Below are 25,287 nucleotides of genomic sequence, written 5' to 3'. Positions count from 1 at the left end.
AGCAATCAAGAAACGGGCCAAATCAAGAACCAAGTGGATGAGGAGGAGGAGGAGAGAGAGAGAGGATCGGCTCACAGGTCGATGATGGAGATCCACTTGAGGGTAGAGTAGACAGAGTCAGGATCGTCCGGCCGCCACGTATCCTTCACAGATCTCACCACCGTGGCGAACGACTCCGCCTCCCTTTTCGTCTCCTCCGCCACCGGCAGCGGAAGCCATGCGTTGTAGAGATGCATCACTTCCCTTCCCCTCCCTCGTTCTCTCCTCTCCCTCTCGCTGTTTGCCTCCTCCGCGGTCGAGGTTTCTTGATTTCCTGCGCCTGGGAGACTGCTCGGGTGCTGCTTATATACCCTTCTCCGCTTTCTTCGTCCCCAAGACGAGAAGCGCGGTATAATATTTCGCTCGATCCTCCTACGGCGAGGACTTACGGCGGCTTGACTGCTTTAGGGAACGCGGTCGGGTCACGTTGTTGAGTTGTACCGCCGCTGCTTCGCCTGAGATGACGCCTGCTATTTATTTTTGCTGGTACGGGAAAAACACACGCGTTAGGAGGTTAATCGTAGACCATCAGTTTAAGATATTTTATGAATCAGAATCAGATGATTGTCATGGGATCATCTGGGATCCGGGATGATCCAGATTTGTTTGCGAGGTGGACGTCCGAGTTGGGGGTAGGTAAAAGGGAACATCGTGGGTGGTATTTTTATCAAGTCAAATTGGGGTCAGTCGTGGGCCTAAAGGGTTCGGCCGGTGGGCCGGGGTGGAACCCATGGATTTGTCCACATCTGTCGGTGCGATCGCAACCGGATAGTGGTGCTGCTTTTTGTTTTTTTTAAAAAAAACCAAAAATTGCATGAATACCATTTTTAAAATATTCTCTTAAAATTTATATTTATTTCTGTATTCTTATAAAATATTATTTTTACACAAATATTTCTCATATAACGGTTTTTTTAACACCATTTATAAAAATCATGTTTATTTTAATTAAAAATAAAATAAAATTTTGAAATTACTTTTTTGTCTTCCATTGCGATCGCTTTACTTTATAAATATTTTTTTTGCACATCTATTAATTAAGGGTATTTTAGTCATTTTAATTTGAAACCGTTAATTTTTTAACAGTATTAGATGACGTTGGTACATATGCAAAAATAACGATAAAAAAAAAGATAGAATAGCAAAACAAATGTTTAATAAGAGTACACATACAAATATTAATTTTGAGAGGGTATTCATACAAAAATTGATATTTAGGAGGCTATTTATAAAAAAAAAACTTATTTTTTAATATGATTCCATGCTATGACTCGGATCTTTCCAAATTTTTTTTTTTTTTGCTTTGAAAAAGAAAAGGGGGGTGAGAAGAACCTCACCCACGTAGCAACCCCCACTGGGGCTCCTTCCCGTTGGAGAATGTTCGATGCGGGTAGACTCCGTTTTACTCATACCCTTCCCGACCCGTAAAAAATTCTATGTGTAAGTACGTCACACCAGCACCACCTAAGTAATCGGCGGACCAGATAGCGATTCCATCGGGTAAACCAGATGGGGGCATCCGAACCCCACATTTAATCAACGCCTGCGCATTTCGAATCTGAGCCACTTCTGTGGAATTAAAGCTCCGTTTCCATCATGCTACCACCTCGATGGTGACTCGGATCTTTCTTCACTAACTAACTGGAATTAGCAGTGCTTCCAAGTTCCTAACTCGGACTCCTTTGTTCCGCTTGTACTTTGGACAACCTTGAGAGAAGGTGTGAAGTGCCTCCCCATCAGTTGATCATGCAGACCTTGCTGCCGAATTTTGGAGTCCTTTTTAACTAACAATTCAAGTGAAATACTTTTTTTTTTCATTTGGATGGGGGAACCCAACATTCTTCACGACTGACTCTTTGCACTTGTATTTGGAATGTTGTTTTCGATAATTTTGAGATGCAATTTTTTAGATTTTCTAAATATTATTTTCTTGCAGTTTTACCATACAATCCTCGCACTGGTACATCCATTATCCAATTTTACCTCAGTCTAATTCAGATTCGCGTGCTTGGCTTTCTTAGCTTTGTTCTCCTTAAACTAATCCAGAATTTATGCTATATCATTGTTCACTCGAGTAGAAGTTTCCAGGAAAACCAATGCATTTCTTTTAAAAAGTTTGCTCCAAAGTCATATTATATCGCCAGAGAAAACAAGTAGCAAGGAAGAGAAAATTTGCTATTATCTTTTGTTGTTGTTTAAAGGTCTAAACGGCACATGGTCGGAAAAAGGGGAAGGAGAATGAGAAAGATTTGGATAGGAAGATTCTTCTTAATCCATAGAAAAAGCGAAAAAACACTCATTTTTATTCGGAAATTCACAATCTTTTGCTTGTACTTATAAGAAGGAATTTCTTTATAAATATGCATGATTTAAATTTTTAGCTAATTTTATATTTGATCTAAGTTTGGGAATCAGTATGAATTCACTTAAATAAATTACATTTTATTTCCTGACCGTTACTTTCTCTTTTGCCTGCCACTGTTTGTGCCAATGCCAACTATGGCTTCCACTGTTCTCCAGTTATTCTTCATCCCTAAGATCTGAGAAGCATGAAAGAGCGGTATAATCTTTTGCGCTATGCCTACCCAAGGAGGTATAGATTTGGATGTATATGTACTAAAACTGTATGAATCATCCATTGTAACATATATATATATATATATATATATATATATATATATATATATATATATATATATATATATATATATAAATAAAGGTTACCCGGACTTTCTACTATTACCTCTTTATTTTGGAAATATTGGGCTTACATTGATCTTTGTCATTATATAACAGCAGAAGAGTTGAGGACGGTACCATACTCTGCTTGCCTTGCAACTTTCTTTGTCACCTGGCGAAGAGCATGGCGATTTGACTCTGATTGGCCTTCATTCTTGATGAGCAGGTGAATATAAACAAGCAAGCGGGGATTAGCCCCTTCTAATTTGTTTTTATTCAAAAAAAGACTACTTTGATATTTTTGTTAGAAGATTATAAGGATTTACAAATTTGAGATATATCAGATATTGTAATGTTTTGCAGAGTTAAAATTTTCCTGATTTCAATATGACACAAGCTTGGGTTTCCATCAACCATTGGTTGTAGCATTGAACAGGCTACAGAATACACACCAAGTACAAAAGAAACACAAATCAAGATGCCTCCACCGAAAAAGAAAAAAAGCAAAAAGATTTAATCGTTGTCGGTAGAAGGCATCATTCGCTGTTTTGAACATTCTTCTATGATTGGTGTTTCTGATCCAACTTATTGCATATAATTTGTAAATGGAAGTGACTATTTGATTTATCTGCTATAAACTCCACAAAAGATATTACAGCCAAGATTTCTTGCATCCAGGCTTGAATGTTATTGGGAAAATTCTAGGTCCTTCGTACATGCCAACTCCTGGCATTTGATACAAATAAGCAATCTTCCCATTGATTATTCACAAATCAAAGCCTTCAAAAGAAGTCAGCTGCAATGCATGCATAAACATATGAGCTCCAATAACTAGACAGATGCCTCAAACATGTTGTACATCTAGAATATTATGAGATACAAACGGTTCATTTCACAACTGTTTCAGGCCCGTGATCACGATACATCACATTCTGAGCTGTTACAGTAAAAGCATCTTATTGTCTTCTCCCTGAATTGTTCTTCCTTGTTTCATACTCTGGAACTCTTAGATAAACACACAAAGGAAAATGTTCCATGGAGGCAAACCTATAATTTTGTAAATTGATACTGAAGCCATGGTTTTCAGTGTCTGGATGATGGTGTGGTACATAATAAACAGGTCTGGTTCTTGTGCCTTTGGAAATGCATACAGTCCATCAATGCTATGCAAGACCACCTTGGTCCAGAGACTACCAACTGATTAAACAACAGTAGGACTAACATTCAGGTGAAACTGTGCTGTAATTTTTAGATGTGCAATATCTGCAGGTACCATGAAGGACAACAACAGACTCAGTTTCCCCTAACGAAAGGAAAAGAAAGTAAACTTCAATGCACGGATGACAGAGATAGATTCTCCCAACAAAGCAAGAGATCTCAATAATGTAAATAATGCCTACGTTGGCATCAGACGGCCAGAGCACCCACTTAGTGACAAGACAACAGTTGATATCAGCATTATACACGAAGTCACAAAAACAACCAAGGGTACAACAAAGCCTAACAATCCAATATTGTGGTCATTCTATAGGTTGGGTATATACTAGTTTCTCCAAGTTGGTGACTTTAACGACAATATGGAGCATATCCTCATGAATTTCTTGAACTGCTAATCGGAAAATCCTCCTCCTGCTGCCGACGCCATAAGTAATTTGCTGCTTCAATCCAACGTGGGTTTACCAAAAACTTCTCATTCTGCAGGGCCCATTGCGCTTTTTGTGTTCCTGTATCAGTGGAGACTACATGTGTTATGGATGCATCCACATCTGTACAGCATATTGCACCTAACTGTTCAGCCAACTTCCAAATTGGCTGATCCTTGGCCAGTGATTTGGAAGGAAATACCCTGCTGAAAACTATTTTGCATCCCTGTAATATCTCTCGTCGGATTTTCTTCAAAACCTACAAAGAAAGTCATATGGTGGGCTAAGAATTAATAACTAGAGGGTTAGTTCATGTGCAAATTTCCCTTAGGACTGAAGAACACGAGAATAAGCCAGAAAGAATGACACATGTTTGCTAGTTTTACCTGTCTAACATCTCCGGAGGAGAGGTCAGTGCCCAGGACCTGAGATAAGTGGACCAATAAGTAGAAGAAAAGAGATAATATATTTATATTAGAAATAAAAATAATCAATACAAAAGAACGGGTATGAAACTAACCGGATCAAAAAACATCTGATGAGTGCACTTTAAAACATTAAGAATGGTTGCAAGTGCACCATCAGACTCTCTTTCATCTTTCTTCAATTCTGATAATGATTTGGCATTGAAGCCAAACTGGCGACAGCTAGAAGAAAAGAAATGGTATCTTTCCATCAGAATTAGGTTCTCTTTGTGTTTCTGCCATACCTACAACAACAACTGCTTCTGGTTATAGTATGCTGGAATATAAATGTTAAAAATACTAAAATAGAAAAGCAGCAAAGCATGAAGTAGCTGGAAGGCAAATATTGCTGATATACAGATTCATATGAAGGCTCATCAATTTCTTCTTCCTTATTTTTCTAATTAACAGTGTTTGAAGTGTTTACTATGCATTTTATTTTCAGATAAGAAATTACTATGCATCACATGACAAGTTTTCTTCTGTTTCATATACTTAAAAGTAAAATGTTGACATACAAGCTTGCTAAACAGCTAAGCTCAGATCCACCAATATTATGACATGAGATAATTTCCTCCTGCACTATCAGTCACAAAGGGCAGATTATCAATGAAGGACAAAAGCAATATATTACCAATTGAGATTAGTATAATATCTGTAATAACTGCTTGACATCTCAAAATCCCCCCCATCCACTATTTTATCACACCATTTAATCCAGCTCATAAATGATGCAAACATCAGCACGAGGAAAATCAGACAAAGGATAGGCCTGCCTCCAAATGGAAATTTTGGATATGATAATTATTTATTCAGAAGGGGAGGGGGTTTAAGAAAACCTATATGTAGAATCATGGACAGCCATTCCTTCCCGAACCACCTGCTATAAGGTATACCATACCGTACCGGGTCAAAACCGATACGAAAATCATATTCAGGTCAATACAGGCTTGGTGCCAACCTACATGAAGGCATACCAAGGTGCGTACTGGCATGTATTGAGGCATATTGAGATAAAAATTTGGAAAAAATAGCTTGAGAGCTGCTTCAGTATGAGGTGCATATCATACCATACCAGCTTCAACCGTATCGAACCAGTAACATACAGGTATGATACTTGATACTGAGACTCCAGCCCTTGTGCAGAATGTCGAGAGATGATTTGTAAAATCTTCCTTTTACTGAACGTCTAGTTACCACAACATTATGTAGTAAATTATGATAATACTGAATGGTGAATGATTCCCTTAAGTCGAATTTTTATAACTATTTAAGGCTCCTTAGTTTGGTGAGGCTTATATAGACTGAGAAGATATGGATGATTGTGAGACACTAGATACAATGTTGGTTCTTATATGGAGAGTCAGTTGACAGTAGTAGGCATGTAGAAAGAGGATACTTACTTGACTGGTGATGCATAAGTGTTGATTTGAAGAAAAAAGTTAACGTTATGTTGGGTTCACCAGAATGAAATAGATCTGGATGGAATGGAAATGGAAGATAGGGAATCAGAATGGTTGTTCCTACTCCACTAGGGCATAAAATGAAGGAAATGAAAATCAATTCTAATATTTAATTTGGCTAATTTTTATAGAATAAATAGATTTTATATTTACTTTTTGAATAACTATTTGAGTAAGGAATAGAAACAAATTTTAAAATAACAATTATTATAGTTATATATAAATATATATATAATGGGAAAGGTCTGAGGTCGCACCCCACCCCACCCCCCCTCCCAAGGCACCCGGAAAAACAATAAAATGGTATTCCGTTTCCCCAGGTTTGCACCAGCCCCATGCAACAATTTTTAGAAAATGGCCCTAAGCCCATGCACATGGTTTTCATCTGCACGTGCATCACACATGCTGAACTTCAATACCGTTATAATTGCCATTATTTTACTTATACAAATAACATTATCAATTTGAAATGTAATTAATTATTGATTCCCATTTTTACTAGAAGAGTCGCTAACTGATTCACACCAAATATGTCATTTATTTCCATTTTATACCATAAATCCACGTGTTCATGCCATTCTTCCCATTTAGGAGTGCATCACAATTCCTCTATATGAGGGAACGGTGATTCCAAAGGAATCATGAATCTGTTAGTTATTGTATAAACCAAACACTAGAACGGGCCCAAAGATGGAATTCCAATTCCATGGCAACCCTCATTCCTCAAGCCAAATGTAGCAACAAGGGCTGCCTTGCTTCCTTTAATCCTTTCCCTCTCATCCTCCTTCCCACTCTTGTATGAAGGCTCTAATAATGCCATATCCCATTATAGTGCCCCCCACCCCCACCCCCAAGAGTTTCTTTTTTTCTTTTTCTTTTGGTGGTAACACATGGTCAGTAGTTTTGGTCATTATAGTAGAAATAACAAGTAGTTGTCCATTCCAGCCTAGACTGCGCTATTGTAGTCTAGCCTTCCAACTGTAATAACAGCTGTTACTTGCACATTCTAACTTTGGACTGTCATAAAATAGTCTTTAATAAGCTGGGCTCGTTATCACAACCCCAAGGAGCAAACAACATTGTCAGATAAATTCCAAGTCATCCAGTCAAGAATGGGATGAAATGGTAAATTTTGGCAATCCATGAACAAAAAAAACAATGAGCACCCAAAGCAGATAGATTGTCAAGACAAAAGTTAATTTACAAGCAGAATATAGCAATTTCTCTAAATCGAGAATCTAAAATTACAGGTTCAAACAATTCAAATTAGTACACTAAACAAATGGAAAAGGAAATCAATTATAACAATCAAAAGATATATAAACAGAGCCAATTTTTCTATTAGCAATTACACTTACAAACTCTGTGTCATCAAGAATCAACACAATGTTTTCCGCTCCCAGCACCACATCAAGGCCTTTCTGATGCCGCTGGGTGCAATCAGCTTGTGAAATTACTTTGGAATTGAAGTAGACTTTCTCAGGGTCAAGGAGCTTGGCAATTTCCAGTGCATAGGAACGCTCTGCCATAGTATATATATACATCTCAAACATACTGCTTGCTTCTTTCAAAAAGGTGTGGACAAAGGGCCTCAACTTTGTCAGCATATGCATAGCATCCAACTTGAATAAGCTTCTTTTTGGATCATCTACAGGGCATGACATAGCATATTAAGTCCACAAAATCATTAAAAAATGAAATAATGCTTCAAGTGGTATTGGGAAAAAAACAAACATATACAAATCAAAGTAAACATGTTATGTTAAATATTGAAGACACCAGCTTGAACAAGCAGCCATTGACATCTAGAAGGTAAGGGGAAAAATGGAAAGTTATTTCATAATAAAGATGAAAGTTCTGAAAAAGTTTGTTGTTAGCATCTTAGAGAAAATGAGATTCACCAAGATAGCCAGTTATAAAGATCACTGAATGAGAGAGGTAAGAAACTTTGGATCCCATTTGGCAAAATCACAACCTGATAGCTGGTGCCAGAAATCTCAATTTCTTACTATTAATAGTTTTTTAGGAAATTAATGTGTATTTAACCAACAACAAAGATATCAAATGGTGGCAATGGTGGGGGGGTGGGGGTGAGAGAGAGAGGGAGGGAGGGTAAGAAACTTTGGATCCCATTTGGCAAAATCACAACCCGATTGCTGGTGCTAGAAATCTCAATTTACGTTATTTAGCTTACTGTTAATAGTTTTTTAGGAAATTAATGTGTATATAACCAACAACAAAGATATCAAATGGTGGCAATGGTGGTGGGGTGGGGGTGAGAGAGAGAGGGAGGGAGGGAGGGAAGAAGGGAGAGTAGCGGATGGGGATGCAGACCATATTAATACAAAACCACTATTATTTAGGAACCAGAATATTTTGAATAAAGGAGAAGAAAGAAGAAGAAGAAGAGCTACAGGTAGTTTGCAAACACAGTATCCATTACAGTGCAGAACTACAAGAACTAAAAAACAGGAATTACCTTTTATGGAATCTGCTTGCCTTAACAAATATTCCTCCTCCAAAGAGACATCTGCAAGCCGGGTTGAGTTGAGTAGAGTATGATCCAAGTCTAAGATCAGTATTAGCTTTTTTTCGCGCAACAAGTTCTTAAGATCTTCCTTCCGTAGTCTGTCACTCTCCCTAGTCCCTAATTTTAAATCCTGCAAAAACAAATATTTCATATGATACCACATGGAACTGCAGTGAATACTCCTCAATATGCAAAAAAGTGTTAACAAAGCTAACATAGGTGGCTGGATTAAAAGTTCACTTGCTCCAAAATAATTCAAACGAAACCAAGCTCCGTTTCATAACCCTCATTCAGCTCGACTAGAAAATTCATTATTCAATATATTCAGAGTGACAGTACAGAATCATTATTGGTGTATACAAGGTTCGTTGTACCGGATCCGGTAGGCGTACCGGTCACCTACCGGACCGGTACGATTCCGGTTCGTACCGGAACCGGCCGGTACGAACCGGCTAGCTCTTCCCCGCCGGAGCCAGGGAAGAAGAAGAGAACGAAAGAGAGCGCGGGGAAGAGAAGGTGGGAGGAGACCTGTGGCCGCCATCGGAGAGCCGGAGGAGAGGGGTGGCGGAGCTCCGAGGGGGGAACCCGCGGAGGTGCGACAGAGGCCGAGGACACGGCCGCGGCTTTTTAATTTGAAAATTTTAAGTAAAGTCGACTTCACTTAAAAATATCTTTTTTTTTAATTTAAAATTTTTTTAAGTGAAGTCGGCACCCAATTTGCCGACTTCACTTAAAATTTTCAAATTAAAAAGCCGCGACTGCGCCCCCTGGACGCAGCCTCGGCCTCGGCCTCCACCGCGCCCCCGCGGGCTCCCCCGCCCCCCAGCCTCCGCTGCCCCTCCGCGGCTCTCCGATGGCGGACACAGATCTCCTCCCTCCCTCTCTTCCCCGCTCTCTCTCTCCTTTTCGTCTTCTTCATCTCCGACACAGAACCGGCCCGTAACGGTTTTCACTGCTCCGACGTACTGGTTACAGGCCAGGCTGGTCCAAACCGACCGATACAGACCGGTTCGTCAAACCTTGGGTATATACAAGGTTCGATGTACCGGGTCCGGTAGGCGTACCGGTCACCTACCAGACCCGTATGGTTCTGGTTCATACCAGAACCGGCCGACCCGGTAGGCGTACCGGTCACCTACCAGACCCGTATGGTTCTGGTTCGTACCAGAACCGGCCGGTACGAACCGGCCCGCTCTTTTCCGCCGGAGCTGGAGAAGAAGAAGAGAAGGAGAGAGCGTGGGGAAGAGAGGACGGGAGAAGACTTGTGGCCGCCATCGGAGAGCCGTGGAGGGGCGGCGGAGACCGGGGGGGCGGGGGACCCGCAGGGGCGCGGCGAAGGCCGAGGTTTCCCCGCCCCTCGGCCTCCACCGCACCCCCGCGGGTTCTCCCGCCCTCCCGGGCTCCGCCGCCCCCCCAGCCTCCACCGCCCCTTCGCAGCTCTTCGATGGCGGCCACAGGTCTCCTCCCACCCTCTCTTCCCCGCGCTCTCTCTCCTCTTCATCTTCTTCGTCTCCGGCACAAAACCGGCCCGTACCGGTTTCTACTGCTCCAGCGTACCGGTTACAAGCCGGACCAGTCCGAACCGGCTGGTATGGATCAGTTCATCAGACCTTGGGTGTATATATTGTCACCATTGTGAAAGAAGTTAGATGCAAGTGTGTTGCTGGTATTTTTTGACCTCTGAACGTTGCCTAATAATAGCAGAGGCCACATCTATTGAAATTTCAATAACCTATATGTGCATACATTGGAAAACTAGCAGAATGTATCTATATATCAATGAACAGCTCAAGATATGGCAAACAACCAGACACGTATATCGGTGTTCGATCGTGGCACAAATACAGATGCAAGTATAATAAACCATCAGATTAAGAAACAACGACATGGAAATATTCATGAATATATAAACTAAATAAACATAAAAGCAAAAACGTAATTCTATTTTTTTTTCAGGTGGTGGGGGAGCAAGATGCAATTATTCCTCATTGACAATCTAGGGATGCTTTGACCATGCAAAAGGATTCTATATACAAAGCTGAATGTTGGACACTAACCATCTTGGTGACACTAATACAAATGTCAACCATATTATGAAATACACTGTACCCTGAAAAGTTAGTCTCAATACAACAATTTACATCCAGCAATTTATAAGTGAAATTTAAACACAGCTGTTCCTCATAACCGTGCTCTCAAAATTGAAAATACATAGACTAGAACTAGATGAGATCCTTTAGATGGCTCCTTCAAGACTAATATATCACAAAAAATATAAATAAGAACCTTTATTTTATTCTGAGATGTGATCTCCTATGTATAGAACCAACTATTGATATCTATAATGAGATATAATTATGCGGTTTCCACCCCAAAAAATTTACTAGTCATTGGCACAAGATATTCTTCCCCAAGTTAAGATAAATAGCGTACATTTACAACAGATGCCAGGGTAAAAAATTAAGGGTTCATATCATAGAACCCTTAACCATTACTAACATTAAAAAAAAATCTGAACGAAGTAGGATTTGTATGAGAAGGGGTTAGGTACAATTGAGTTGGGGTTCATGTTTCTGAACACTGATCACATCCAAACAGGTTGAATATGAAAGTATGGTGCACACAGAATTACACCACAACCCAAAACAATGCAGGAGAAAATTGACAGGATGCAGGACCCTGTGGTGATTGAGTTCAGAATAATAAGAATGGCAGATTGTCAGCTGCATATGGTTTCTGATGCAACCTGTTCAAATTTGACAACGACTCCATGCTGCTAACCAGGCTGAATTTGTGAAAAATGGGCACTTCTTGGCACCAGTATGCAAGATGTAACCATTTTATTTAGAATTAAATATGTGGAAGCAGGATGTGAGCCTAAAATGAAAATAAGTTATCCACATTCCAGACCATTTTGAAGACAAACATCGCTTATACACCTAGGTAAGCATCATTAAGCTGCTAACCCAGTCCACCTCACTACCATTTGCATTATATAAGAAACATAAAGTTACTATATCATGATTATATTACAGCTCTGTAGTATAATTTTGAGCATTGCACCTTAGTAATGTAGTCAAGTGAAAGCATAGGCCCATCATCCTCCACTAGCTGACCACATCTCAAGCACAAGCCTTTATAAAATCCAGGATGTGGAGGGCATGAATCCTCATCTGCCAGTTTCTTAGATGTACCTGTAGTAGAATATTCAGTTTGCTTGCGTAAGCTTTAGTTGACTATAAAGTGTAAGTCTTGCTCATCACTATGTAAAAACTTTAACAATTACCAAGACGTAGAAGCATAGATGACCCAAAGTTTAATTACAGCAGCAAAATAATAGTTGAAGGTTGCTAAAGCACTAAATGTAGAATTTATAGTAAAAAACTAAAATGTAAAAGATCATATAAAAGTAATCAATTTTGAGGCGGTAAAATAAAGCACAATGCCAAAGTGCCTTTCTGATGCTGTACACTGACAAGTTGTTACTAAATTAAGAAATTTATCTATTCTTGGCATGCTCAAATGCTATACCAAAAGAATCAAAAAAAGGACGTAACCAAGATAGTGTCGAAGTTCTTTTGACAAAAATTGCTTTCTTGAAGATGAAGTATCCTTAGAAATAGCCAGCACCATGATAGTGATATTATAGAACTCGAAAACTATTCAAAAACATATTTACCAGAAACCTTACATGCTAAGAAATGCATCTTGGAAAATGACTCAATCTAGTTCCCCAAATCATGGAACACCTGGGACATGCTTTGGGAATGCTCAGCAGGCCATGGCTATAAGAATATCAAACAGTGCTGAGTACCGTTTCCCTTCTGACTCAAATATTTTTCAAATCTTTTTATGATTCCTACGTTACATACAATGACTGTTTTGAGCGGCTCGTTTTCAAATCACATATAGCTTTGACCTGTTCTGATTTCTTAATCAGGTGACTAAGTCTGGAAGCCTGTGGTGAAGTGTCTTTGACCACCATTATATCTGAACTCTGAAACCCAATAACTGAAAAAGTCACGGAACAGTTACTAAACAAATGTTGAAAGATAAGTTCGTTTACTGCAAAATTTTTAACTTTCACTTTTTTGGTTGGACAATTTAGTGTTCTACAATGAACTTAGTTATGCACTTTCAGACAATAGATGTTTTTGTACTTCCCAAGATTCTGCACTTAAGAGTGGCACACAAAGTAGAATGGATTATAGGACATTGTCAAAACACAAAATATTAGTTAGTAATTGTTTGACCATCCTCTGCCAAATTCTTGAGCAAACCTTCAGACTTCATAAAGCTAAGGATTATAGCCTCCGCAAAGTCTAACAATGTGAAAGAGATTGGTTCTTATCGGGCTCCTAAATATTTAAATATTATGATTAAATTTGAAGGAGCTTGAAGTAATCATGGTTTTGAGGAAGCTCATTCACAAACAGGAAAGTGGGATAATTTTTGTTCTACAAACAAGTTGGATCTGCATTACTTCCAACATGACAGGATCCATATGCTGCATACAATATGATAAAAAATCAAAAGAAATAATTTATCTGGTTATTCTAATAAGGTGTTACACAAAAATTGATCCATCATGTCAACTATTTCAACTACATCTACTGGTCTTTTGGATTTGGGCACCATGCGTGGACCTATAGAACCTAGAACTTGAAAACTCTATCTAGGGTCCTGCAACCACTTTGAAATCTCTGCAAAAACCATTTCCACACCTGCTAGCTTAGTATCTCTTTTTGCTTTTTTTTTTTTTTTGGGTGTGTGTTTCTGTGTATATGTGTGTGCGGATGTCCACTTCCCTGCCTATATTTCCACAAAACCACAACCATAAATAAGTTTCCTCCAACTATTTGGGATGGATTTACATGCTATTACTTCCCTGTCATCTACTTCCTTATTACAAAAGTACTTCCAATTTTTCAGTAAAGGCAGTATTCTTCTTTGAGAGTTTGACATGTCACGAAGTTATAAACCCACATTCTCAATTTTTTGCAAATCTCCGCATCAATTACAAATATGAATAGTAAACACCTTCGGCTACAGGTCATTTTGCTATGGCCTTATTATGGTCGGCCAGGTAAGGAAAGATAAGTATAGGACGAGCAGGAAAAGTAGACAGGGAATTGAAAAGCACGGCTTCCAAGAGGCTTAAGCAGTATATGCAAAATGAAAATATTTAATTGCAAAGATCCCATTCCTATCTTTATAATTAGCATTCTCAACATTACTATATGTAGCTGAAATAGCTGCAACATGTACTTTATATTTCTATTCTAATCAATAAGTTGATTCTCCTTCCATGATTAAACTCAATTCTTGACTAAAATTATTGTATCTTTGATCATAACAAGCAATCTATAATATAAAAACATCCTAGCATAGGCTAACAAATTTTGCTCTGGTATTTCTCCATTTCTTCAAATGTGAATTTTTTGAATGAACGTATTGTCTCAACCTAGATTTCATTTCTGAAAACAGTATTTTTAGAGTTTCCTTTTAGTGTTTGGTAAGTAAAGATTCCTATATTTGGAAAACAGAATTTTTTTTTGCTTCACAATCAAGATACTAACCAATAATACCAATATTTTCTTGATTTGTCTCGATCATCACTGATCCCTGAAGCTCTTTTATGCCCTCCAAGCTCTCCACTTTACGTCTTTTAATCCTGCATATGCATGTAGCAAACAAGAACAAGCATAACCCTAAATGTCAAAACCAAAATGATGCAAAATACTTAATTAGAAAAGTAGTAACTATTAGATTTTTTAAACATGATGCAAAAAATAATATGAATCGCCAGAAAGAAACATTCATACACTGCCACCCCAATAATTAAGCCATCCAGTGTGTACTATGACTAAAGCAACTCTATTCAGCATTCAATTTGCAGATCGCTGTCCCCTGATTTAAAGACTCCAACCAGAAAAATGAATCATCAAATCATATGACTATTTCAAATCTGACCCTTAAAAATGTTGACAATAAATGAAGTAATGTGGACCGATGTGCTGATAATATTGGTAGCCACAAATGCTTATGGAGCCTAATAGTTGCAACCCACAGGAAAAGGCCCTAAAGTAAGAAGGTTGTATGGTATTGTACAGCTTGATTCAAATATGGTAAGCAACAATGACAAGATAATTTTTTCAGAATAATTATAAAAAGATCATAAGAGTATGCAATAGAAGCGGGACTCCAAAGGCACATAAAGCAACACATCTTCCTCTTAACAAGAAAACTATGTCCAGTGCTACAAAAAGGAAATAAGCAAGGTGGCTAAGGCCAATAGACTGCCTATAAGCACTTTGACATTCCTGAATTTTACACTCAATGAAAGGGTTATTGCCCCAACCCTACATTAGCTAAATGATGGCAATGATCTAGATGATTGGTTTGACTTGACTGATTGAACATGCATGACATCATGACTCCATAGTGTCATTCGACTCATTCATAAGTATTATACAACCTGATCAAATTTGGGTAGTGGATATTTTTTTTGAGATCAGAATAGGCTGTGGAATATGAAAAAAATGCAACAAATAGTATGCAGCTTCATAACCTATACACATTCATCTGTTTTTGTAATACATAAAGAAGTCATTAGGCATTAATCACTCCATGTTCAGGATGGTTTAAATCTAATGTTCATCAAGATCAATGTCAACTGTGGTTTGGATGTTCAAGACCTGTCTATTCTTGATTGCAAAACAGCCAAAGTTTCAATATTTCGATTTTCGAGTGTACCTTTATACTGGCAAAGGATTATTGGAAGTTTGCCCCTCCATGGGTTGATTTTACGCAATCAAGCTGGAGTCTTCTTCTCTAGAATACGTCTTCTGGGTTTTGTTGCAGGTTCATCTCTTGTCCCAAATTTCCTTAACCAGGAGTCCCTTAACAATTCTTGAGAGTTACTAACACAAAGTTTAGGTCCAGTCCTAGGGAACTCCAAAACTTGATGGATCATGCTTTGAAATGTTGTTGTCAAAATTTTATACTCCAGGTCAATATGGGTCATATTAATCTGGATCCCATCCCAAAATTGTGATGAAATGCAATTACTAGATCTAGATCAAGATCATAGATTATGCAATCCCATGAATCATACGATCCAACTTGATCCAATTATTCACATACTAAACCTTGTGGAAAGTCCATTCTTTTATGGTTTGGTTGACTTTAATAATCACTTAATTATCAGTAATGAGCCTCTAGAATATGAGATTAGTAATCCCATTTGGGGATTTAACATTTAAAAGTAAAGAAAAAGAAATCCAGGAGCATGAGGAGCCAAAAGCTAAAGGCAAATATTCATAATCTTATAATCTTTTCTAAGGATTTGATCCTTCTGTCTTAACTGTTCAACCTTAATAGTCAACTAAAGTGCTATTTAGAGTTGTTAGTCATGCTTTGCTAGGCATATTCAGAATCATGGCTCTCTTCATCCTTAGATACCACAATGACTTACTCTAATGGTGCCTTGTAAAGTTCAGTTATATAAGAAAGAAGAAAAATTCATTTTTTTCCCCCATAAGCAATAAGGGAAGCAATTTTATCTATGAAATTTGATAATGATGATTATGATGGAAATATTATTTTTCTATTTAATTTCTTCTACCTGCCTATTGAAGCATAATTTCCCTGGTCCAATTAAGATGCAATATGGATTTTGTTGAAATGTGTCTTCCGTGTAGGGCTGGAAGTGGGCTCGGGCCGGCCCGAAGCCCATCGGGTCGGGCCGCCCGCGGGCCGGGCTATGGGCTAGGCTCACTGTCTTTCGGGCCGGGCTCGGGCTTCATCATTCAGCCCATTTCTATTTCGGGCCAGGCTCGGGTATTTCATTGGCCCGGCCCGGGCCCGTCCAAGCCCGAGCCCATCAGTCTGCCGAATGCCTTAATGGCCCGAATCGCGGCCGAGTAACCCGAGTTGCCATTAGGGATTTGCAGCCCGAGGGATTTGCAGAGGCGTCGCGGACGAGCGGTGGAGGCGACGAGGCGTGGTCCGCCTGGAGCTAGGGTTTCTCCGGTCGTCGTTGTCGTCATCGACGTCGACCGTCCAAGCTCGGCGAAGTGGTGAAGAGGAGTCCCGACCACCCTATTGTCGGCGAAGCTAGGTTTTAAGGTACGATTACAAATGATCTTCTTCGTTTTGGTTCGGATTTGCAGAGGCGCAGGGCGAACGAGCGGCGGAGGCATGGAGCAGCTGGAGCTAGGGTTTCTCCGCTTCTTCTTGTCGGCTCGTCGCCGGTCGCCAGCCGTCATCGTCGACCGTCCAAACTCGGCGAAGCGGTGAAACCCTAGATCTGAGGGCTCTTCGACCGTCCAAGCTCGTCGACCGACGACCGTACTCGACCGTTCTCACCCATTTTAGATCTGAGCTAGAAGATTTTTTTTACTTTTTAATTCAACAAATATTTATCCTTGGCTTCAAATGTGTAATGCACGGTTTGTCTGCTGCCTATTTGCACATAGTTTGATAGTATTGATATGAATCCAGTCCATTTTTGCATTTGGATATGTCAACAAGTATTTCTATTTGAACTTACATTGCTACTGGTTCTTTTAGTGGTGACTCCTTTTTGCTGCATCATATTATCTGTATGTCTCTTTACTTTGTTTAGAGAACTAAAGATTTTCAGCGAGGAGAAATGACTTATAACTACTGGGTAGAAGACCTGGTTGGAGTTCATGACTTTGAAGATGATTAATATCATTAAACTTCTTATCCCTTGCAAGTTAGGTATGCGGGTCCTGAGGAGACACCAGCAATTTGCTCATGGAAAGAGAGGTTTAATGCACGGGTTGGCCCAAACGGGCTCGGGCCGGGCTCGGGCCTCGTTCCTTTAAAATTGTTCGGGCCTCGGCCCGGCCTGAAGCCTGGAAAAAATTTCGGGCCGGGCTTGGGTAGGGGTGTGGCCCGGCCCGGCCCGGTCCACTTCCAGCCCTACTTCCGTGCAAGGATACTAGTCCTGATGTTTTGGGGAATGGGCCTCTCCGGAGGCCAAGAATATTAGCTTTAGTTTCCATACCTTGAGATTTACATTGCCAAAGTTGCCGTGAATGAGGCTATTGACCACCACAACTTAAAAGTCTGATGTATCCAAGGGAATCTGTTACGTCTCGTATCATCATTAATAAGAATAACGCTTTTCTAGAGATGGTCTGATTTTGCATGTGGCTTTGCTAGCAATTTGGCAACAATTCAATTTGTTGCTTATGCTAAACTACAAGAACTCAAGAAGACATGGCTATTATCTGACTTACTAGATGATTATTTAGATAGGCTGCCAAAATGATAGGCAAAAGTGCGCATGTTTGTGCCACCATGTGATATGATGAATTTGAACTTTCTTATTTTGTCTCAGCCACGAGATGAGCAAAAAATTAGTTAATGTTGCTTGAAAAAAAGCAAAATTCTTTTCTCTAAATATGTCTAAATATCTGCAGCATTATCCATCTGGGTATGTTCATACCAAGATATGGATACAAACACACATACATACATACATATCGTTTATAAACATACACATATATACATACATGCATATATACATGTCTATATCTAGATATATATATACACATATATACATACACACATATATATAGATATAGATATAGATATGTGTATCTCCATATATATAGATATTTGTAGGTATATATGTATGTGTGTATATGTGTGTATGTGATATCTATCTATCTATCTATCTATCTATCTATTCATCTACATATACATACACATATACATATATATATATATATATATATATATACATATATACATGTATATGTGTATATATATATATATCTGTGTGTGTGTGTGTGTATGTGTACATGTACATATACATATATACATATACATACATATCTATATATGTATATAATAATATATACATATATATAATATATGTGTGTGTGTGTGTTTATGTATGTATGTATTTGTGCATGTGTATTTCTGATAGTATGTGATAATGTGAATTGGGATGAGATACATCATATGGTAAATTATACAAGGTTGAGTAAACCAACATTGAAAGGAAAGGGGAAAAAACTGCTCATATGATTAATTGTAGTTCAAGACAGCAACTATAAAATGCTAATAAGAAACCTCTGCTCATGAACATCATTATTTTCCTCATCTTCATCTGGTTGATAATTAGGAGAAGTGTCAGAAGAAGCCAATTCCAACTCCGCCTCAAGGAATGCAGCGAGATCATCACTACTACTTGAAGAGTGCAATGGAGATTCTGCTGCAAGACTCATGCTTGCCACATCATCTATGAGACATCCTGTTGCAAAAATCAATCAGTTATACAAAAATTTTTGAAGTGAAAAATTGGTAGAACCAACACAAAACCATCATATTTTTGCCAGTAAAGAAAACAAGAAAAAGAATATCAGATGAAAACAAATTTAAGGGTGACAAAGGCAGTATAATTTTAGTTGAACTTGTGCTTCATTAATCATTATGCTTTGGAAAAACATGACCAAAAAGGTCTAGTTTTCTCACTATCAAACTTTTCTACAGCATGATATCCATAAACCTTTATGCCATCACCATTTAAAACTCCGACTTCAACTATGTTTCAGCAAACACAGAGGGGGTTGTGAATGTAGGGGTTTATGTGCACACCAACATGCTGCAAGGATCATAGAACCAATCCTGGTTACAAAATTTTGAGGGTAAAAAGAACTCGCAACCATCATATGCCTGCTAGGTTTGACAGAATTATATTAGCATCACATCCCATCCCTACTTGAAACACTAATTTCAGCTAGGTTTTAGCAAGAACTAGGACAGAGAGGGGGGGGGGAGTTGGGATTAAGGTTGTCAATGGGTCGAGTTGGCTAGAATGGCCCCAAGACATGACTAAAAAAAATCCGAGCTCAGGCTCAAGTTGTAGGGCCACGGGCCAGTCTCGAGACTATAATTTGAGACTCAATCAATTCTTGGAGCAAGATCGAGCTGAAAGATATGGTAAAAACTAAATAAGGGCCTAGTTTGAGCCCAACCCAAAGCATATTCTAAGTCATATTAGGCTTGAAATTGATAGCCCCAAGCTAGATCCGAGCTAGGCCAAGCTTGGACCTAAGGTTTAAGCCTCAAGCTTGCTTCAGGCCTAGGCCTAACCTAGCCCATTGACAACCCTATCAAGGATAGGCATTTACACACACACCAGCAAATTGGACCAAGGACTTAATTCTAGTTAGAACAATTTGGGATTGAAACAATCCATCCCAATCATGTGCCAAGTAGTATTGCACACACACTAGTCGAGTGGGATCAATCAGCTTATAAGGTCAACCGTCTAGCAGGTATGGGTTATGCTACATTAACTTGCTAATAGGTCATGTATGTGTCATCTCAGTTATATGTGGATTGCACAAGATATTGACCCAATTTGAACTCATATAGTCCAAAAAAGCTGCCAGTGTTACCCAACAAACCGAATCTTTTTTTGGTAATGTGGACTTAGAATCCTTGATAGTTATTGACTTGGAACTACATAAAATGGACCCAAACAAATTAGCCTCAACGTGTGGATGACAAAGTCAAGGACGGTTAGTAAGAAAGTGAACATCATTGTGTGCCCAAGAACAATAAACAGCTTAACAAGCAATAATTAAAAGCCCACATGAAACTTAGGTCATGGAGGTGCAAAAAACTAATATAAAGGCAAAATTGGCTCAGTATAAATTGATAAGACCAGCTTGAAAAATCCTCGAGCAAATTTAAATGTGGTCAAGGAGCCCTGCTTTTGCATTCTTTCTAGGAGGATAGAAACAAAGAAAGATTGGGCACATGGTTTAGCTCCAATTGAAAAGCGATTGAGAGTTAGAGGGTTTATGAATAGAGAGGAAGGGAAGAGTAGGGACTGGAAGAGTTGTACCTTTGAGACTCCAGAAGATGACATCCATGGTGGGTAGAGATATTGCGGCAAGGTTTCAATTAACCAATGAGAGAGTGGAGATGGGGAAGAAGCTAATTTGAAGGAAGGGTGGGTGAGAAAAAACGAAGAAACACGCAAAGAATAGCCACGGAGTAGGGGGCATAGTTAAGCAAACAGGTTGGTTCATCATACACCACAAAGACCTAGATTTGGGATCCAATTGGATTCATAGGTTCTAGGATCCATATTTAACAATTTTATTTCAAAAGAAATAAAATACTCAAAACAAATCCTACTCCAATTATGGTCAAATCCTAGGTTCGGATTTCTAAATAGAAGAGCAAACAAGTGGCAAAGTGAAAGGAGGATATGAGAAAGGAAGAAAAAAGGGCAAGCGGGTTGATGGGGGTGGCAATTTTTTGGCTTAGGTTGAGTTCAGTTTGGATCAACCTTTTGTGCTATCAATTTGAAAATCGGATTTAAGAAACCATGACTTTTCATATACGAACAAATATTAAAGTACACAAATATAATAAAGAGGACTTATGTGCTCAAAGTAATATGACTATTGTAATTTCTTTTTGCTTTTCTAATTATAATGTGACATCAATATGCATCATTAAACTACCTAGTCTAGTGGAAGACAATTTGAGCTGCATTCATTAATACAATACAAGTTATGCAAAATTCCTCACAATTAATTGCCAATATTCAAAGCAAACCTTCAATATATATCATTACATAGATTAAGCAGTGCATAAGACCTAGACAAAAGATACCACTAAAACAAAGTATGCAGCTAACCTTCATAATTAACATATAACACTGCATCTATGAAACCGAAAGCAAGCCTTATATAAATTGTCTGGTTTGGTTAATTTAGATTCTATTAGAAAACAAAAAATATATTAGATATCTACAAATCATCCATAGAATGAAAGATAGACTCACGTACCTTGGAATATGATGCAAAGCTGAAAAGTGGAAACAGTATCTTAATGACCAGGTGGAAAATGCAGCAAATACGCAGGCCTGAAAAATACTTAAAGAGAAACATTAAATTAATTTAACGGGATCAAATAACCTCAAAAAATATGCAAAATGCTAGCACACTAATGTAGTACACTCCAGTACAATTCATTATGTGCTGATGTTTATGTAACCATAACTACAACATAATCTGTCAGAGGGAATTAGATATGTGCATCATATGGGAAAATTAATCAGATAAATGCTTGAATTTAGACACCATGTTATAGTTCACCAACAAGATGAAAAGTATGGGGATCAACTCAATTTGATCTACTCAAAAACAATTTGCCTGGCTTTGATTGTCATGCCCAGATTGTAGTTTCAAATTAAAGAAAGACCAAACAAATGAAAAAGATAAAGCAAATAGTTAAACCAGAAATGGACCAACAAGTGACAAATTTCATGAGCTTTCCAATGATTTTTCTGTTTTGATCTTGAAAATACAAGATGTTTGCAAGGTAAAATATCCTTGCTAAAGCACAAAGATGAACCTTAAATCAAGCTAGCATTTAACAACACCCATAAGACTTTGCTCAAGCAATCTAAAATTAAAAAAAAAACAATAAAATTCCAGTTTTAAACAGCAATAGAAAAGTCATGACTCAAGAAAAATTCAGTTTATCAAACTAACAAGCAAGTTCCGACAACCAAGATTAGCTGTTCATAATTTCAGAACTTCTTCAATGAACAGCCAATATATCATCATTAAAGAAACAAATCATTGATCATTTTCATTTGAGTTGGCATAGCTTGCTCTAAGAGAAGGCTATTTAAGATTGAATAAGGGTAAGTGGCAGGCCTGATTGGTTGCTAGAGGAAAATTTGCAACCAGGTTTGGCAGTTGAGTGATGTGTTAGGTATGAGTGAAATATAACAATTATGCTACTGCATATTATGTTAGGGTGGCACCTATCTCAAGGTTTGTTTTATATATTGTTATTGCATAAGGTGTCACGAGTAGAAGGAAGGTTTAGGTGGATGCACTCAAATCAACATAGAGACTTTTCATGACGGTAACATTTTCAATAGACTTTTCATGAAGATAACATTTTCAGTCCCACATTTGCATGTATAAAACATGGACCAGATGTTCAGTTGTCAAACCCTAACTGCAAAAGAATTCCGTATTAACGTCCAATTTAACCAAATTTTATTCTACTTACCTTTCAAATCCTTTGATCATTGTAAAACATATCATAATAAAATTTGATCAAGGAATTTACCACAATTGACAATGTCACACAGATGGTCAGAAAAAGTTTGATGATTTAAAACACAGGCTAGAATATGTTTAAGTTTGACCCCAATTTAGCTTATTAATCAGTATGTACATGGATGTGTACGTGCGTATATACCTTCCGCCTGCAGAGAGAGAGAGAGATAGAGAGAGTAAATTCTACTAGCATAGGAAGCCCACCTACATAAAGAACAGGATAAACGTGCTGGGTTAAAGGAGCTCCAAGTAAGCCTAAGTGGGGAAAATTGGAGGTTTTCATGAATGCAAAATGGTACAAAAAATTAACCATGTTTTCATCAAAAAATATTGAATGCAGTATTTCTTACTCTACTTCGATTACAAAAGGCAAAAAATCTGAGAGGAAAAAACTGGAGTAACTCATCACGCCTTTTACACCTTTCTTGATCATCCACATTTCATCTTTTCCAATCTAAATCTAACAACTATTAACCTACCCTAAGAACCCTCACAACAGCTGAACCACGATAACTAAAAGTCCAACATTCAAAAGCTTTTATACCTAAGGAACCCCAAATTCACTGCTCAATTCCACAAGAAACCCACGGCATTTAAAAATAAAACCATCTAATAAGCATGTGATAAGACAGGCAGCAGCTTAAGCATTCAAATCTGTGGAAAGTAAGAGAAATACGAGTGTCTTTAGGTATCGTGGAGGAAAGTAAAAGAAATACGAGTGTCTTTAAGTATCTTTGAGGGGAGACCGACACGGGAAGGGAGATTGGGGTACTGAGAGCAAGGATAGAGGGAGAGAGACCAGAATAGGTGAAATGGAGAGATAAGGAGAGAAGAGCTGCCGGAGAAGGTAGGAAAGAGGAGGGAGAGGCGGAGTTGAAGACGCTAGGGGATGGCCGGAGACGGGGAAAGGGAGGAGGGAGGGCAGCAGAGGAGAGATGGAAAGAGATAAATGAGAGGCGTCACCTTGGCGGAGGGGTCTGGAACCTGGACGGTGATCGCCGGCGCCCGAGATGGGAGGCGGAGCAGTGGAGGAGGTGGTCGCCAGAAGAGCTGAGAGGCGGGGCGCGGTGAGGAGTGGAGGAGAACAATAGAGAGAGAGAGGTTGGGCCCGAGTTCAAGTCGTAAATCGACATTAAACCGGGTCGAGTCTAGCTATATCCGCGTCGGACATGATTAGGTTGACGGGTTAACGGTTCAAATCGAATTCTGGAGCTCCGATAGTAATATTTCATCTCTCTACATTGTAGCTTATGCATAGCAGCAATACGAAGAGAAAATTGGCATCCCAGGAGGCATCTATAAACAGCTCACCAAAACCTCGATAAATTATTCTTCATTATATTAGCACAACTTAAATATTTTAAAAGTATCAATCATATCTGTTGGTAAGCAATCTTAAGTTCTTAACAATTAGATTTATTTAAACAAATCAAAGCTATTGAAACTTGGTTCGGAATGTGCAACAAAGAGTTTTATGCCAGATTAATTTGTGGGTTGAATGATGGTACCAACAACATAAATGCTAGGCCAATGGTTTAAATAAAAAACACCCTGTGTGTTTTATATTTGCATCAGACAGCTGGTTTAGGCAATCATGTTTGTATTAGGGGTGCTGGTCTTCCTATATTTTCATTTTCTTTTTGTATTGTTTGCATTTGTATACGAGTGATGTTTGATGATGTTAAATTATGTATTCACGTAAATTCGATCCCACTCATGTTTTTGGATATCCATCATGATTCAAGCATACTTAGCAGTAGAAGTAAGGGTATGAATGGATGAGAAAACTTGATATGCTTGAACTTGATTTAAGTTGGACCTGCCAAATTCAAAACCTCAACTTTGTAAAATAGTATCCCAAACTTGACTATTTGTGCACTTCTCTACATGTATGGATTTGGTATAATTGGATCTAATTTTATTTTAGACAAACCTAAAAATTCGTATCTTATATTGTCCATTTTTTTCTGAATTATCTCAAACAAGGCTAACATCTGTGTTCGTATCAAAGAGGAGGTGCGACGAGCGTGTAGAGGATGAGATAATATTATACATTACGTTAGTTACACTTTACAATGACATAAAGGCAAGAGCGGGAACTTTTTTTGGGAATTAATTTGGAACCATATTTTGCTTGTTACCACTTTCCATGGTAGACTTTTTTTTTGGTTATCTATTTTTGTCGCTTCATGTATAGTATTTTCTGAACTAGAGAAAATATCAATATTATAGGATGAATAATCTTTTTGCTTAGTTGCATTTGACTTAACCTGACCTCACCCAATTCTAGCCAATTCAACCTAATCTCATCCACTCCAACCTAAGCTC

The 25,287-nt window shown here is 38.5% G+C and overlaps 2 protein-coding genes across 6 annotated transcripts in view; both read right to left on the bottom strand.

The window, feature by feature from the left end:
• Positions 1–487, bottom strand: part of PA200 (proteasome activating protein 200) — a 29,995-nt gene extending 29,508 nt beyond the window's left edge. For 3 of the 4 annotated variants that reach the window (XM_039116886.2, XM_039116887.2, XM_039116888.2), the window contains exon 1: positions 76–487. In XM_039116886.2, coding sequence (XP_038972814.2) covers positions 76–236 — 161 coding nt within the window. In that variant the 5' untranslated portion in view covers positions 237–487. The remainder of the gene's footprint in view (positions 1–75) is intronic. The other variant, XM_088707121.1, reaches the window with a different exon arrangement.
• A 3,454-nt stretch (positions 488–3,941) lies between these two features.
• On the bottom strand, positions 3,942–24,098 carry CPL4 (C-terminal domain phosphatase-like 4). 2 transcript variants are annotated; one of them, XM_088707120.1, is made up of 10 exons: positions 23,923–24,098; positions 21,670–21,756; positions 18,932–19,112; positions 14,398–14,492; positions 11,882–12,012; positions 8,768–8,948; positions 7,647–7,936; positions 4,882–5,070; positions 4,748–4,786; positions 3,942–4,620 (listed from the first exon to the last, which is right to left on the bottom strand). In XM_088707120.1, exons 3-10 carry the CDS (start codon positions 19,084–19,086, stop codon positions 4,309–4,311), a joined length of 1,392 nt encoding a protein of 463 aa, XP_088563246.1. In that variant the 5' UTR covers positions 19,087–19,112; positions 21,670–21,756; positions 23,923–24,098; the 3' UTR covers positions 3,942–4,308. The 2 variants fall into 2 exon arrangements, with proteins under 2 accessions (XP_088563246.1, XP_088563245.1); XM_088707119.1 differs by having other exon boundaries at positions 21,670–21,746; positions 23,923–24,087.
• Positions 24,099–25,287: the final 1,189 nt, after the last annotated feature.

The sequence above is a fragment of the Phoenix dactylifera genome, chromosome 11, assembly GCF_051530095.1.
Source record: "Phoenix dactylifera cultivar Ajwa chromosome 11, Ajwa_hap1_PhDact_Kaust_v1.1, whole genome shotgun sequence".
Lineage (NCBI taxonomy): Eukaryota > Viridiplantae > Streptophyta > Magnoliopsida > Arecales > Arecaceae > Phoenix > Phoenix dactylifera.
This window is presented reverse-complemented; position numbering and strand designations above follow the sequence as displayed.